The sequence below is a fragment of the Hemicordylus capensis genome, chromosome 1, assembly GCF_027244095.1.
Source record: "Hemicordylus capensis ecotype Gifberg chromosome 1, rHemCap1.1.pri, whole genome shotgun sequence".
Taxonomy (NCBI): Eukaryota; Metazoa; Chordata; class Lepidosauria; order Squamata; family Cordylidae; genus Hemicordylus; species Hemicordylus capensis.
In genome coordinates, this window is record NC_069657.1 from 246,644,607 (window position 1) to 246,658,887 (window position 14,281).

Below are 14,281 nucleotides of genomic sequence, written 5' to 3' on the forward strand. Positions count from 1 at the left end.
CAGCCAACAACCTGGATGGCTTTAAGAGGGGTTTGGATAACTTCATGGAGGAGAGGTCTATCATTGGCTACTAGTTGGAGGGCTATAGGCCACCTCCAGCCTCAAAGGCAGAATGCCTCTGAGCACCAGTTGCAGGGGAGTAACAGCAGGAGAGAAGGCATGCCCTCAATTCCTGCTTGTGGCTTCCAGCGGCATCTGGTGGGCTATTGTGTGAAACAGGATGCTGGACTAGATGGACCTTGGGCCTGATCCAGGAGGGCTGTTCTTATGTTCTTAAAAAGGTCAAATGTTTGAAAGGAAAAAGAGGAATAAAGTGTATGAATGTATGAAACTGCACTGAAAGACATGAGATGTCATGTCATATTAATTTTTTTAAAATGTACACCCTGCTTTTCTGTCAAAAATTTAATGCTCACACGATAGTGATACAATATCAAATCCAAAGCAATCAAAACACTAGGCTCCAAAAAATAACTACAGGGAGAGGGGGAAAGGCAGCCAAAATAAAAACGTCGTAACAAGCCAGTGAAATAACAAAGGTTGTATCAGCTGGAACTCTTTCAGGAGGGAGTTCCACAGTACAAGAGCAACCACTGAGCAATCCCTCTCATGAGTAGACATGTCATGGTGGATGGTACTGAAGGCCTCTGAGAGGTCTAGTAGGATAAGCAGATGCCCATCCAGCCTCTGGAGTAAGTCACCCACTAGATAGGGATGTGCATGGAAGTGGCGATGGCCGGTTTGACAGCAGTGTGTGTGTGTTACCTTTTAAAGAGCAGGGAGGGTGCTTTTGCCCTACCCCCACGTTTCCCCTGCCAACGCTGTGCAGAAAAACGTTCTTGTGGGGCAGCAGCATACCTTGTTGCCGCCCCAGTGCGCGTCAGACTGGAAGTGTCCAGTGCATCTTTCTACATTTTGATTCACTCAAAATTTCAAGGTTCCTACTTCTAAGTAGGGAATGACACCTTTTGTCCACACCAGATGTGAGATTTCACAAGACTGGTCACAAAACAAAAATGTGGGGGGAAGCAACATAGCTTTTGGGGATGAATCAGCTCTGGATTCCTAAACTTGATTACTGTTAATAGTTTTCCTAGCAGAGAAAGAAACAAACAGGCATAGTGCACAGAACAGGAAAAATAACAACTGTATTTGCACCACTGAATGCAGAACCTCACACGTATAGAAAGGTATCCATTACCACCTATGAAGAGGAAAGATCTACAAGCACAGGAGGTCTCTTTCCCTTTTCATGTACTAGTAGAATAATTAAACATTTTAAAAGTAACTTCTGACACAAATCACTTACATGCTGGACTGGAGATCTCAGAGGATGGATAATAAAATACAGTGGCCACATTTTAAGATGGAGTCAAATGCCCTCAAGACCATTGATTTCAGCAAGTCTGAGGTAGGGGTGTGCAATTCGGATTTTTGGTGTTTCGATTCGGATCCAAACTGAAACACCCCTGATTTGTTTTTGGGTCCAAATCTGACTCATCTGAATCACCCCAGATTTGATTCGGGTCCGAATTAATCCAAATCTGAATCTGAATCGATTTGGATTTAAAAAAGGGTCCCAGGGCCAAAAGAGTGAGGTGGGGTGGTAGTGCCTAATGGGTGGAGGCTACCACCCAAATTGCAGAGGAATTGGGCAAAGGGCTGATTTTTGGTGAATTTTTGAAGTTTTAGTGTCTTTGGGGCAGATTTGGGCCATAAAGTGGGATCTGGGGCAGAAGGGTGGGGTGGTAGCATCTAATGGGTGGAGGCTACCACCCACATTGCAGAGGGATTGGGCAAAAGGCTGATTTTTGGTGAATTGTTGAAGTTTATGCATCTTTAAGGTTTTTCTCCATAGGAAATAATGTAGGTTTCAGCAGCCCCATAACTGCACTTGGGGGGCACTGGGGTGGCTCAGAGTGAGTGGCAGTGTAGTGAACAGAGGGTGCCAGCCACCCCCATGGGTTTCTAACCCATGGGATACAGGGTTCTGTTGTTTCTGAGGTGTTCTGAGTGTGGATTCTCTGATAGCAAATGAGAGTGGATTTATGGTTTGTATTGGAAATCTCATTTGCTACTAGAGAATCTACACTCAGAACGCCTCAGAAACAACAGAACCCTGTACCACATGGGTTAGAAACTCATGGGGGTGGCTGGCTCTCTGATCACTACACTGCCACTCGCTCTGGGCCACCCCAGTGATCCCCAAGTGCAGTTATGGGGCTGCTGAAACTTACATGATTCCCTATAGAGAAAAACCTTAAAGATGTGTGAAAACCTTAAACCTTCAACAAATCACCAAAAATCAGCCCTCTGCCCAAATCCTTTGAAAAAATTCTGGTAGCTTCCTTGCCCCCCTTGGGCACTACCACCAAACCCACACTGCTCTAGACCATCCCTCCCCCCCCCCCGACGTTGAAGCAATACACCTCAATTATACCTTATGGGGGAAAACCTTAAAGATGTGTGAACTTCAACAATTCACCAAAAATCAGCCCTTTGCCCAATCCCCCTGCAATTTGAGTGGTAGCTTCCACCCACCCCACTCTTCCACCCCAGATACCACTTTATGCCCCAAATCTGCCCCAAAGACACTAAAACTTCAACAATTCACCAAAAATCAGCCCTTTGCCCAATTCCTATGCAATTTGGGTGGTAGTTTCTACCCATTAGACACTTAACTTAAACTGAGTAGTACCCCAGTGCCTTGCAGTTGGGAGTGGGGTGTAGTTGGCACATGGCAGTTGACAGTTGGCAGTGTCGAAAAGACAGTCAAAATGAATAGAAGAAATGAAGGTATGTAATTAATCTTCATAAGGATTCATTGAGTGAAAGTTATTATACACCAAAGAATCCAAACTCTTGAAAAATAGTGACCACACATTTTGCTCCATAACTCCACTTCTATGAGGGCTAGAGCTTAGCTTTTAAAAAAAATGAAAGCTGGGAATCTGGGGGAATTAATAGGAGGGATCCGAAACTCTAATCGATTCAAATTGAATCAGTCGTGATTTGATTTGTACCCGAATCTAGCCAAAGGACCATAGGGGTGATTTGTTTTGTCTCCAAATCACCCGAATCAGCTAGATTTAGGTACAAATTGATTTGTACCCAAATCAATTTGCACATCCCTAGTCTGAGGGCCCTTAACTGTACACCTGATTGCAACAATTGCATAGGTTTATCATGCTCTTTATGGAATCCTATAAGGCTTCTCTAGAAGACTGTAGTAGCAGGCCATGATGCTATTTGGGTCTTGCAGGGTCATACATTATTAAAGGATCATTAATACTTCTAAACCAAACTGTTTCCCTTTCTTTTTCAGCACTCTTGACAATTCTAGGGAATTCAGCTGTCCTGGCTGTGGCCATAAGGCGTTCTTCTCGTCTCAGGTCACCTGAGCTCCTTACGGTAAACTTAGCAGTAACAGATCTTGGCATGGCCATCAGCATGTACCCTTTGGCCATCGCTTCTGCCTGGAACCATGCCTGGCTGGGTGGAGATGCAGCCTGCATTTATTATGCTCTGATGGGTTTCTTCTTTGGTGTTTCCAGTATGATGACCTTATGTGTGATGGCGGTAATCCGTTTTTTTGTAACCCACTCAGCCAAATCTAATAGTAAGTAAGCAAGGATTTAGCTGTTGCAAGGGTGCAACAATTGCACAAGGATTTCATCTTCTCAAAAGGAAATGTCTAGAAAGAGGTGACAAGCTGAGCAGAATAAAGGTATTATCAGCATTACTGTGCTTCACAGAAAGAAAGGATATACAACCCAATAGTAAATCTGCTTTCAGACAGTCTTGAACAGAAATTTGGCCAAGGCAATGTGACCAGCAGAATACAACATTAAAATACAGCACACCTTTTGAGGCTATTCTCAAGTGCACCCTCACCCAAGCTCAGGAAGCCCAGCCTAGGTTAGGCTGCATGCGAGAACCTCTGGGATCAGGCCTGATTGCGGTGGGGCAGTACTTATTATTTATTATTATTATTAATTAATTTATTTAGTACATTTATATAATTATCACCCCATACAAAAAAGTCCCTGGGTGGTTCACAATATCCTAGACTGCATTAGCTGTCTGTCATAATGGCTATTCACCTTTGGGTACCATTGCAAATACATTATCTGCATCAAATTATGATCCATTTTATCAGTTGCATGTAGTGCCCTTTTTGTACAGGCTATCTCTGCATCAAACCCCATGTGTTTTAACTGTCAGGAAACTGAATTTAGAAAGTTTAAGAAAATCCTTCCTATTTTAGGTAATCAGGGAAAGGATTAAATTGTCTAACAAAGTTGTGGAACTTTCTTATTAAGATGTTATTTTAGGCAGAACAAAACCTGATGCCAAGCTTAATAGATTTTATAAAATGCACTCAGTGTTATGAAACTTTATGTTCATCACGTGATAGTTTTAAAAACATGTTCTAGAGTAAGTTTATTTGGCAGACTCAAAAATTGTACCTGGAAAAAAGTTATGGCTGACATCCAGACTAACAAAGAATGCATGCAGTAAAGGAAGTGTGCATGCAGCATTCCAGACTCAAACAGCATAAGTGGAGGGTGATTTTCCGTGATCTTCCTCTTTCCTCTGAAGTGCTCTAAAAATATGATATGGATATGGGCACCTAAAAGATATATCCAAAGTCTGCACAGCCCTCAGAGGCTTATTTTTGGGTAGCACAGAGCACTTCAGAAGGAAAGAGAGATCAGTGAATATTGCCCCCTTCCCTCCCACATGAGTGCTTATGCTGCTTTAGTCTGGAATGTAGCACATATGCTTTATTAATCTGTATGTCAGATTTGCCCAAGATTGTGTGCATAATGTTATTGACTGTTATATATAATCACATGTCCTTTCTTCCAGGCCATAACATCAACAGAAATGTCATACGTGTTTCCATTACATTGATCTGGCTCTATGCAGCACTTTGGGCCATTCTGCCTTTGCTGGGTTGGGGGCATTATGGCCCAGAACCATTTGGCACCTCCTGTACTATAGCATGGGGCCAGTTCCACAACTCATTCAGTGGGTTTTCTTTCATCTTGAGCATGTTTATTCTGTGCACATTTCTGCCTGCAATGACCATCATCATCTGTTACTTGAGTATAGCCTGGAAAATTCATAAAACCTATCAAGAGATACAGAATTTCAACAGGATTTCAAATGCAGGAAAGCTGGAGAAGAAGTTGACACTGGTGGGTAACTGTTGTGTACACAACTGTTTTTTGTGTGTTTTGTTTTCAAGAGTGATAGAAGCACCTTCTCTCTTAGCGTTTTTATGGCTCAGACATTGCTAGCATAATAGAGCATGCTAATTGTTCATTCAAAATGGTGGGTGAAGCTTCATTACACGTATGGGAGCAATGGATTGGGCTGATTGGCGTACACACCTTCCTGTATGCATATGACCATGCAAGTCATAAAATATAAAAAATATAAAAATGTTTTAATATAAATAAATAAATAAATAAATAAATAAAGCCATATGTCATATCTTGCAGCAATGTGAGAATACTTGCAGCATGTTTTGGTACTGAGATTCATGCTTATTGTCATGGACTATACATGCAACATGTCATACATGCAACTAGCTAATGTCATGGTAAAGATGTGTACTATAAGACACTTGAATTTTGTAATATGTGGGTTCACAGAGGAAGTAGGCTGCTTGTATATTTCTGTTCTATGAAATACTGAAGATCTAATGTAGAAAATCCATTCTATTGCACTGTTTTTATGAAATAAGTGATCTTGGCATCTAACACAAGATATATTGTTAACTTCTGATCCTAAAATTGTCTTGTGTTATACACTTCTGAAGGCATGCCTAGCTTCAGAAGAGATTGCTTTGGTCTTTACTGTAATAGTGCAATATAGAAACCATCTCAAATAAGAAGCATTCTATAAAAGCTGCTCATTTATGTTATCACTTAAATTTTAAGAAATGGATTCTTCCTTTTCCCTTTTTGATAAAAAATGGCATACTATAGGAGAAAACCAAGAAAAGCCATAGACTGACACTGTGGTGGTTCTTTTTTCAGATGGCTGTACTTGTCAGTGTGGGATTTCTTGGTGCATGGACTCCATATGCTGCAGTTAGTTTCTGGTCAATATTTCACTCCAGTGAAACTATACCATACTTTGTTACATTACTACCATGTCTGTTTGCTAAATCATCGACAGCCTACAACCCGTTCATTTATTATACCTTCAGCAAAACTTTCCGGCGTGAAGTTAAGCAGCTCCACTGCTGCCATGCCCAGCAAGTTCATTTCTTTAACACCAAAAATTCCATTGACAAACATGTGTCAGTAATGTGGTCAGGCAGGGGCAATGTACATATTTCTTCCATCAGAAAAATAGAAAGTGGAGAAATTCAAAATCAATAAGCAATAGCAGCTACTTTGTTTAAAAATGTGGCTCTGAAGTCTGGTGCATGATGTCTCCGAGAGAAACTCTACAAGGGGAGCCACACCTATGCTATAGCATTAAAATTCTATGCACAGGATTTTAAAGGATTTCAATGGTGTCTTAAAAAAAAAAAAAAGCCTTACCAGCAAGAAACAAGGACTTTCAGCCTATGGACCAAATTAGTGCCTACAACAGTCATAACTCTGGCAAAGGTAGTAATGGCATTAAAACCATACCTTTGGTGTTTTGTTGTTTGTTGAACTACTCCAGGCCTTGACAAACTCTCTTTGGATCTAGGAGCCAGCCCCATGTTGTAGGAGCTAGACAATGGACACTTGGCAAAACTAGTGGACTTAGTGACCGATATTGTGGAGGAGGAGGGCAAATGGGCTTCTCTTTATCCCCTTGGCAAGTAACATACTTAGAACACAAACAGGGCTGCTTGGGACAAATCAAAATTTTATTTTAAAATTTTGAATATCCTAGTCTAGGTACCAGAGTTATATTTCTAGGCGCCATTGATCCCTGGTGCCTAGGGTTTGTCAAGCCCTGGACTACTCTACTCTGCCTGAACAGAAACTAGTAAAGGTTCAACAACCAACAAGTGGCTGCTTTCTAGAACAACAAAGGGAAATCTACTGGAGTTAAAAGAATATTTAACAAAAATTGTAAAAGCTGCCAGATTTGAAGGGACAGCTCAACTGAAGTGCTTGCTGGAAACATGAATTCTTAGGAAGGCAAACTTTCTCAAGTGTACAGAAACCACTACCAATAATTTCACATAATAGGACCGATTCAGACACTGCAATAGAACAGCTGTATTTTTAAAGGAAATGTAGAAACAGATCATAGAAACCAGCACTTTGGACACATTTCAGCGTCTTTGGACAATCTGCTGCTGACCTAAAAATCAGTTTAATCACTCCTTTAGGAGCTCCAGCATGCAGCTACCACACTAGAATTTATGTATGTTCAGTTCTACTTGTTTAGGAGGAAATGGAGACTAAAGTTATCTCTCCCACTCAAGATGTTCAAGAAATATAACAAAGTTAAGATCACCTAGACTGATGAAGAGTTCTGGTGAACTTGAATCTGCTTGCTACTTTGTGATGTTTCATTTGGTCCTTATAAAGACTTACATTAGGAAAACCACGTTATTGTCCATTGCTGCTCTTGTGAGCAGTCACTTTGCTTAAATTGAATACATTTAAGCTTTACATAGAATTGTGACAGACTGTACCTCTTGTATTTCATAGCCTTTTGGCTCCATTGTTTACACTCATGTTCTTGATATGCATCTGTGGGTGTATAATCTGCCATCACAGGGTAACACTTCATGCAGCTGATGACGTGGGCTGCAGCCCAAAAAAGCTTGTCATAATAAATCTGCTAGACTTTAAGATTCCACAGGACTCTTTGTTGTTTGTTTCAACAGACTAACATCATTTACCTCCTATCAAGTTGGGACACTGAAAGCTTTTGTAATTGACAAGCGTGTAGTAATAATGTATAGATTTCATCCAGGTTTTAAGGTTTAGGGGACTGATCTTAAGTTGTAACATACATTCAGGTTTACAGAATGAAGTTTTTCATGGAGAAAAAGAAAGAGGAAATGCCTGGCCAGATTTCCTATTATTTAGCATGGATACTGAAATCTTTGCATAAGCATCTGTGGGTGCCACAACAGAGAAGCCGATGTGCGTCACCAGCATAAAAGGAAAACCCTGTTGTTTTTATTTGCTAAAGACATTTCCATACCTTGAATGGGGGAATAACCCATAAATGGGTTATTCTGCCCTACTCACTTTTCATACATGTCTTCTCAGCAAAAGATTAGCAACGTCACAAAATATCTAGCAACTCTCCTGCCCATACAGTTTTAAGGCCACTATTATTTTATTTTATTTTATTTTATTTATTTATTTTATTTCTATACTGCCCTTCCAAAAATAGCTCAGGGCGGTTTACAAAGAAAAATAACAAATAAACAAGATAAATAAAATTGATCCCTGTCCGCAAAGGGCTACTCTATGGCCATAAGATATCACCACAGATTCAGGAAGACTATTGACTTAAAGAGAAACATTGAACAAGAATGTAAGGAGGCAAACTGAGCAGGACATGGAAGTGCAAAAGAAAAGAAAAGAAAAACACAATGAGGATAGTAGCTTGAGAAACAAAAAATGGCTTGGGCAAGCAGAGCACACTATGACAAAAAGGAAAAGGCATGCAAGGGAATAGTATGTCGCAACATGGCAGAAACCAACTCCTATGTGTGAAAGGTTATGCAGTAAACAGGAAGGGTTCAGCTGCCTTACATTCCAATTCTAAACACATTTAGGAGTGGGGTTGGGTAGCCAGAACTTTAGGTGGAGCTGAAATAGCAATGGGCATATTTAGTAGTGTGGAGCCCACAATTTAAATGCTGCCATATCTCAGCAGCAGGGGCATAGCAACATTTGGCCTCACTACTATAAACTCTGGGGATGGACGATGTCCAGCTTATTACTCAAGCAGAACAACTATAATGTATGTACATAGAGAATGCCTGTGTATATATCAGAACTAGATGGCACCAAGTCATAATAAACAGGGTAGATATATAAGTTGTGTTACACACTGAAAATACGAATTGTGGTGTAATCAATTAATGGCAGCACTTTTTAAGTTGCTGCTTTCTTCGTAAGTCACCAGCCCCCGCTGTCATTCCCATTCTTCCCTCAACCAAGAAGGTCCAGCAGGAAGTAGAAGTGAATGCACACCTCACTTCCGCTGGAGCTTTTTTTTGCAGCAGAAGTGCTCCCACTGCAAAAAAATGACAATTTTAAACAAAAGTCATAATTGAACCAAGTCATATTCAACAGCAAACACTTTCATATTTCAACACAAGTCATATTCAACAGCAAATTGATACACATTTGGTAAGTTCTGCTTTTATGTTGGACATACTATCTAAATTTTAAGCACGTTTATTAATTTTTGCATTCTAAGGGAGCAACACACCAGCATTTTCAAAAAATGTGTGGTGCTGCTTTCACAGGCAGGTCTAATGGCCCTGAGTGAGTTGCTACTGTTTTTGCTACCAAAAAAAAAGAAAAAAGATTACTACTACTACTACTGTTACTGTTTAAAACAGAATGTGGGACTAGAGGGACTGAGGGAGACAAATGAAGCGAGACCCAAGCCCACATACTAAGTGCAGAGCAGAAGTGGGGTCTGAGGCCCTGAACAGAACCTCAAACTCAAATATCAGTTCCTTATCTTTCACACTGCCTGCCAGGCCTACACTATGCTCCCAGACCCCTTCCCCACAATCTTTTTAAAAACGTTTGCAGAGACCAAAAGAAAAAAATATTTTTGGCACTCTCAGAAAAGTAGTACTGCTGTAGTTTAGATAGCTTTAGAAGATTAGACAGGTCTGGTGGGCCTGTCATTCTCTTCTTTCTTTGTTTTCAATCCCACCCCAATTCCCATTGCCGAGCCCATGCAGTCTGATTGTTTCTTGTGCCTCCCTTCAGCTTAAAGAGGCAGGACCCCAGCAAAGAAGCAACCTCAGCAGTCATGCAGTGCCCTGATATCCATTTTGCCTCTGCTGTGACCTCTTCCATCTTCCCTAGAGATAGAACATTTCTGGAAAGTTGGGGAAAATTCAAAATAGACACAATATTTATTTTCCTATCAGATCTAAACTTACTTAAATAATATAAAATGCAATATGCATCTCTTAGTACTTCAAATAGCACTGCTTGGTATATTTATGAAATGTAAAAATATAACTGTTTTTCGTTTTAGTCATACAATCACTACATATATACCCAGTGTTATAGATGAAAGAGCAGCCTGTTGTACTGCACTCTGAAAGTACCTAAGCATAACTGAGTTTTTGCTAGCTGGGAAAGAAGGAAATAAGTGCTGAAAATAGAAACTATTAACATGGTAATAAACAAAAGGAAATGTTTATTATCTGGACTTTAAAATAATCTCCTTTCCATAAGTAATTCAGAAGCAGAAGAGACAATATACAAAGCTGCAATGCTTGTTTTAACAAAGGCAACAGCAGGATGAGGTCTATACCCACAGGGTATTATCCCTCTCTCAAACTGGTCCCAGCTCTCTGAAAAAAGTGAGCATCTTTTCCTGCCTAACATATTACAGTACAGGGGTGTCAGTAAATCTGGATCTTGAGCTAGATTTTATAAGAATATTGAACTGTATATCCACATCACACAGAGTAAATCTAACAGAGTTGTATGCGAATAACTTTTTCTGTTTGTAGAAGAAATCCTGTTTCTGCAAAAGGAGATATAATTTTTGCTAATCTCCCTAACCTCTAAAGCTTGCACAGTTTGAAGCACGTTTTTCTCATTTTTCACATTATACTGCTTCTTGATTTGGTGTGGATAATTTCAAACATAGGTTAGTCAAAATGCTGCAGAAGACACTGTAATATGGAGAATGGAGAATGGAGAAATATGAAGCAGCAAGAGGATTTAAGAGCTGTACACAGTTACAGTATACAGGAATTGCAACTGATTAGTACTGTAGATTGTCCAAGATAGTTATTTAAAAGCTTTTTGAGTGAATAAAGGGCACCTAAAAAGACAATGCCAAAACCTTTCTTTTAAAAGAATTTAGTCATCACTCTAAAAAAAGGTTTTTCCCCAGATTTACATTTTTTCAAATGGAAAACATTTAAAAAGCCTCAGAAAAATACAGAACAAAAAAGTGGTCCCCACCCCCATTTGTGAGCATGTCCCCCCCCACCCCTGCATATTTCTGATTTTCCCCACAGAGCTGGTGTGGGCAGGGGCGTAACAAGGCTGGAGTGGGCCCAGAGACAAAATTTTAAAATGGGCCCCCCCCCACACACACACTTCACATGTGACTTGCCTCGGGGGGGCCCCTCGAGGCATGGGGGGCCCCAGGCAGCCGCCTCCCCTTGCCTAATAGTAGTTACGCCCCTGGGTGTGGGTTTTCTGCCCACCACATGAAGCAGGAGGTGCCATTGCCACCGCTATGCTGTTCAGGAAGAACTAAGAACCCCAACCCTAGAGAGCAGCAGAGACAGAATCACACGGATCAACACCAGAGATTCCTAGCAACAGAAGCAGTCTGAGTCCAGTGGACCTGGGGAAAGATACGGGCAGATGAGCAGCCCTTACTTGTAAAAGTTCAAACAATTAATGAACATGCAAAGAGAGACAGATAAGCCAAAGAGTGGCTGACTGGTATGGTTGAGGAAATGGGAGGGAGAAATGAAGAACTAGGACCTTGTTAAACTCAGTGAATCTAGGGGCTGTGGAGGGAGGGAAGAGACATGGCAAGATCTTATCTAATTTGGCAACTTTTTCAAACATTTGATCCTTGGAACATTCAAATATTTTGCCTGGGGCTTCAACATGCTAGAGATTTACCCTGTAATACGTATGTGACAAGGTTAATATTGGCAAGCTCTGTGCAAGGCACGATGTCTGAAAGCACCATGAATCTATATAATTTCAGTTCATTTAGACCTTTTAATTTTCCTTTAAATAGGTGGATTTGCACCATAAAGAAGATTCTGCCTGCAATACAAAACTCGATTTGGTAACTAAATTTAAATAAAATGTACCCTTTTTGGCTCTGAAGTGTTAACACTCAGGTGCAACAAACTATGCTACTGAATGTAGCCATCTATTTGCTCAATATTAGTAGTCTTATTTAAATATTTTGGGCTCCAATGAACACTTTAACAATATGAATTACATATGAAAGCAGTATGGTTTTTTTTGGTTTTATTTCACTGACCTTCATTTCTGTCTCTACTGGTAAGACTTTATTCACATTGTCATATAAAGTATTCCTCACATGTTATACTGCAAGCAGTTTTCCACTTTCTTAGAAAGCACAAGGCAGTATCAAACATTATAGCAGACTGGATATGAATTGCTCTCTTCATAGCAGGTGATCTCATTGTATTAACAGAAATTATAAGATTTACCATTGTACTAATTGCCTGTAGTTTACATAAATTGCTGCCTCTTATCTAGACGTTTCTCAATATCACCAAGAACCTGAACAGCTGCCTTTGGAATCCGGGTTCCTGGACCAAATATGCTGGAAACACCAGAATCATACAGAAAGTCATAATCCTATTGAGAAAAAAGGGACAGAAAAGCAGACATAACATATACAATCAAACCTCCTCAATGAAAGTTCTGCAGAACACATACTACAAGAAGATAATTTAGTGGAGGCAGGGAATTTTAGGGGCAGTGCAGGAGGGGAAGCATGAGGCACTAGCTGTGGGCCAGAACAGCAATTCCTTACCCAACCCAAACCCAAAAGATCTGGATCTTTTCACAAGTGCAGCAGGCCGAATAAGCACTGTCAGTGCCATGCTTTTAAAAATTAAGTTACAATAATATTATATACTAGTTGACCTGGCACAGAGTTCTCCCTGTCTCTCCTACCCCAACTTCATTTCTTTCTCCCCCTCCCCAAGCCCCATTTTGTTCTCTCCCCCAGCCTGTTCTCCCTCAATGGCCAGGTTGCTTCTCCTTGGCGGCTGCCTGCTCGCCTGGTGGCGGTCACTTCTGGCCTGGCGGCAGTCACTTCTCCTCAGCTGGCCACTTGTTGGCGGCCACCCGCCACCCTGGTGGCGGCCGCTTCCCCTGCACAGCTGGCCAGCCAGGCGTGCCGCTTCTCCTCCTGTCCCCATCACTAATCGGGAGCTCACTCACAAACTCTCGCGAGAACTGCGACAAATGGCATTAGCGTTGGGTACTTTTAAGAGAATTAAATATATAGAGAGACAGATAGATAGATAGATAAATATACTTCACTTATATCTTTGTGCAAAGTAGAAAACAAAATGATTCCTTCAGTGTTCTATCTGCCTCCATAGATTAAAATGGCCCCCGTCCTGCTTCTTAAAATGTTTATGAATATTTTTAAGCTGGAAAGTTGTATTTTAAAATAAGTTATGGTCACATTGGCAGACTTCATAGTTAAAGCTACTGAATTTCACAGAGCAGCCTACCTGCAGAACATCCTCCTAAGTAGTTACAGTTATACAGTAGGTTGTGACTAGTTTGGCAGATGGGCTGTTCTGTGAATTGTCATTTTAGGAAGCTTTGTCATTTGACAGTGCAAAACGCTGGCACAAACTACCGAATAATGATTTAGGAGGGTGTTCGGCAAGTTGGCTGTTCTGTGAACTTCAGTAGCTTTAACTACAAAGGTTTCCAAAACCAATTACAACTCCTTCTGCTGAAGACTCACAAATTTCAGTAGCTAAATATGGTACAAAAAACTCTTCAGTGGTGTTAACTAGCCTATAGGACATAAGAAAATTACAAGGGGGAAAATAAACCCTCCCCAGGCATACACAAGTAGGAACCGAGTCATCTCACATCTACCCAGTATGCTTGGATTGGCAATAGATGGCATGCAGTACCTGAGGAGGGATGACACCTCCACACATGACAAGAATGTCTGGGCGGCCAAGGGCATTTAGCTCTTTGATGAGTTCAGGAACAAGGGTTTTGTGACCGGCAGCTAGTGTGCTCACACCCACACAATGCACATCAGCATCTACAGCCTGCTGGGCCACTTCATGGGGCGTCTAAGCAGAGAAAGCAAATGAGGTGCCAAAGAATATAATGAGCACAAACATATAGAATTTAACACCACATAAAAAACATTCATAACTTTTCATAAAGAGAATTGCAATGATAAAACACTTCACAATTTCCCCTGACATTTACCACTTAACACTGCTTCCCGCATTCCTTGGATTCATTTTGTAAACATATTTCAACAAAATATATTACGATTGCTACATTTGGCATTAGCAGAGGACAGATACAATAGTCTGATA

General features: G+C 40.8%; 2 protein-coding genes across 8 annotated transcripts in view; one reads left to right on the forward strand and one right to left on the reverse strand.

Annotated features, from left to right (window-relative positions):
• Positions 1-7,825, forward strand: part of LOC128339754 (opsin-5-like) — a 28,375-nt gene extending 20,550 nt beyond the window's left edge. For all 5 annotated transcript variants that reach the window (XM_053284140.1, XM_053284139.1, XM_053284142.1 and 2 more), the window contains 3 exons: positions 3,326-3,619; positions 4,873-5,204; positions 6,051-7,825. In XM_053284140.1, coding sequence (XP_053140115.1) covers positions 3,326-3,619; positions 4,873-5,204; positions 6,051-6,398 — 974 coding nt within the window. In that variant the 3' untranslated portion in view covers positions 6,399-7,825. The remainder of the gene's footprint in view (positions 1-3,325; positions 3,620-4,872; positions 5,205-6,050) is intronic.
• The window catches only part of MMUT (methylmalonyl-CoA mutase), a 32,939-nt gene continuing 25,881 nt past the window's right edge, over positions 7,224-14,281 (reverse strand). For 2 of the 3 annotated variants that reach the window (XM_053284135.1, XM_053284137.1), the window contains exons 12-13: positions 13,859-14,026; positions 10,355-12,551 (exon numbers count right to left, since the gene is read on the reverse strand). In XM_053284135.1, the coding sequence (XP_053140110.1) occupies positions 12,423-12,551; positions 13,859-14,026 (297 nt within the window). In that variant the 3' untranslated portion in view covers positions 10,355-12,422. Of the gene's footprint in view, positions 10,051-10,354; positions 12,552-13,858; positions 14,027-14,281 lie in introns of those variants that run through there. The other variant, XM_053284138.1, reaches the window with a different exon arrangement.